This window comes from Callorhinchus milii, unplaced genomic scaffold (assembly GCF_018977255.1).
Source record: "Callorhinchus milii isolate IMCB2004 unplaced genomic scaffold, IMCB_Cmil_1.0 Scaffold13, whole genome shotgun sequence".
In the NCBI taxonomy this organism is placed as follows: Eukaryota; Metazoa; Chordata; class Chondrichthyes; order Chimaeriformes; family Callorhinchidae; genus Callorhinchus; species Callorhinchus milii.
In genome coordinates, this window is record NW_024704754.1 from 4083312 (window position 1) to 4085056 (window position 1745).

Here is a 1745-nt window from a genome sequence, read left to right on the forward strand (position 1 = left end):
ATTTGTCTTCAGCTGGTTAGAGTTAACACTAGATGTTAACACTGGACGCTACAACCACACATACTAAAACAACCTGAAATCATGTATTTAAACCAGGCATAGATGGGGGTCACACTTTAAAGGAACCGTGGAAATTTGTGTAATGTTTAGGAAAATGTATAAAATGATGAGTCGTGCAAAGCTAAAACCGAGACATTTGAGTATTTTAAATGTTCCAAGATGCTGGTCTCGTGAAGATCGCTGTACAAATACGAGTTGTGTTTGTAATTCAATATATAAAAAAGTTTTATTGCAGCCTTATAAAAACTGTACAGTAATGTAAACAATGACCGTTCCATAAATAAATAGTAATTGTATAAATTATCAAAATGGGAATCTGCATAAATTGCTGTCAATCTCAAAAAGATGACCAACTCCAGCAGGTTTATAAAAGTTCAGTATAAAAAGTGCTAAAACACCGGCTTTCCCCAGACAGTTTTGTGATTCTGACAGTGCAAAAACATAGGACTGAGGTATTGCAGTTTTTGTAGGGAAATAAAACAAAAATTCTGGTCCATTCAGAAACAAGCAACAACTATAAACTCTTTACATTGAAATAAAAGTATAGACATCAAAGTCCACCTGATAGTATTCGGGCTCAGGTTTGTGCTCAGAGCGACAGCCCTCAGTAGGTGGGAGGCTGTGCGTTCAGTGTAACAGCCCCCTGTAAATGGGAGGGAGGCTGTGTTTGGGGGTGACAAGCCTCAGTAGGTGGGAGAGGCTGTGATGGGCTGAAGGAACCCCAGCGAGTTGGCGGCTGAGCAGACGGGCATGGAGACGGGGAAGTTAAAGACAAACTGGGTTGAGGAGGCTCCGGATGGTTTCTTCAGAGGGCTGGCAGCCTCGGCCGAGCAGGAAGGGGTTAACACCTGGGCCTCGAACTGCAGGAGCTGCCCCATGAAGCTGAAGTTGGGGGAGATGACGCTCCTACGCTGCTTAACGAACTCGAACGCCTCGTCCAGCCTTACGCGGTTGGAGCTCATGAGGTAGGCCAGGCAGATGGTGGCTGAGCGGGAGATACCAGCCTGGCAATGTACAAACACTCTGCCCCCAGCGTTCTTCACCGAGTCTGTAAAGCAATCACACACACAACGGTTAAGTTACAAAATTCAGGCAAATCACACAACAGACTTAATGTCAACCCAATAAACAGGGGTGGTGGTGATGATGATGATAGCGGTAAAAGTTCACAGTCACCAGCCCGGCACTGTGACAGCTCATCTCGCACAGTTAAAAAGTCAAACGGAAAGCAAATTTAAAGGAGTCAGATTTCCCCCCCGAAAAAACAACTTCCTGTTGTGGTGTGGGACGATAATAACAATAAATGTGCGTAGACTGGGTTATTATGGGGATATTGTCACCACCTCATGGCAGCCATGGGAGAGTTTTTAACCGCGTGCGTGTGTGTGTGTGGCCACACCATAGCCAGCACTGAACTTACCGACAAAGTGAATGGCCTCCTTGAACCAGCAGCTGATGTCCGCCTTGTGACTGTCCTCCACGGGGATGCACTTGTACAGGTAATGTCCCTCAAAGTGGTTGGGGCATGTGGCCGACACGTTGATGAGAGCCGTGATGCCCAGAGCGTCCAGCATGTCCCTGCGGGAAGCGTGGAAAGCGCTGCCCAGGTACAGGAAAGGCAGGATCTCGACCGGACCACCCTATACACCACAGGAAGAAGGAACAGTCATTAATAATAATAGACA

General features: G+C 46.5%; 1 protein-coding gene across 1 annotated transcript in view; it reads right to left on the reverse strand.

Annotated features, from left to right (window-relative positions):
• Positions 1-260: 260 nt before the first annotated feature.
• Positions 261-1745, reverse strand: part of dusp1 (dual specificity phosphatase 1) — a 4366-nt gene continuing 2881 nt past the window's right edge. Inside the window, exons 3-4 of the mRNA XM_042339948.1 lie at positions 1481-1700; positions 261-1108 (exon numbers count right to left, since the gene is read on the reverse strand). Coding sequence (XP_042195882.1) covers positions 744-1108; positions 1481-1700 — 585 coding nt within the window. The 3' untranslated portion in view covers positions 261-743. The remainder of the gene's footprint in view (positions 1109-1480; positions 1701-1745) is intronic.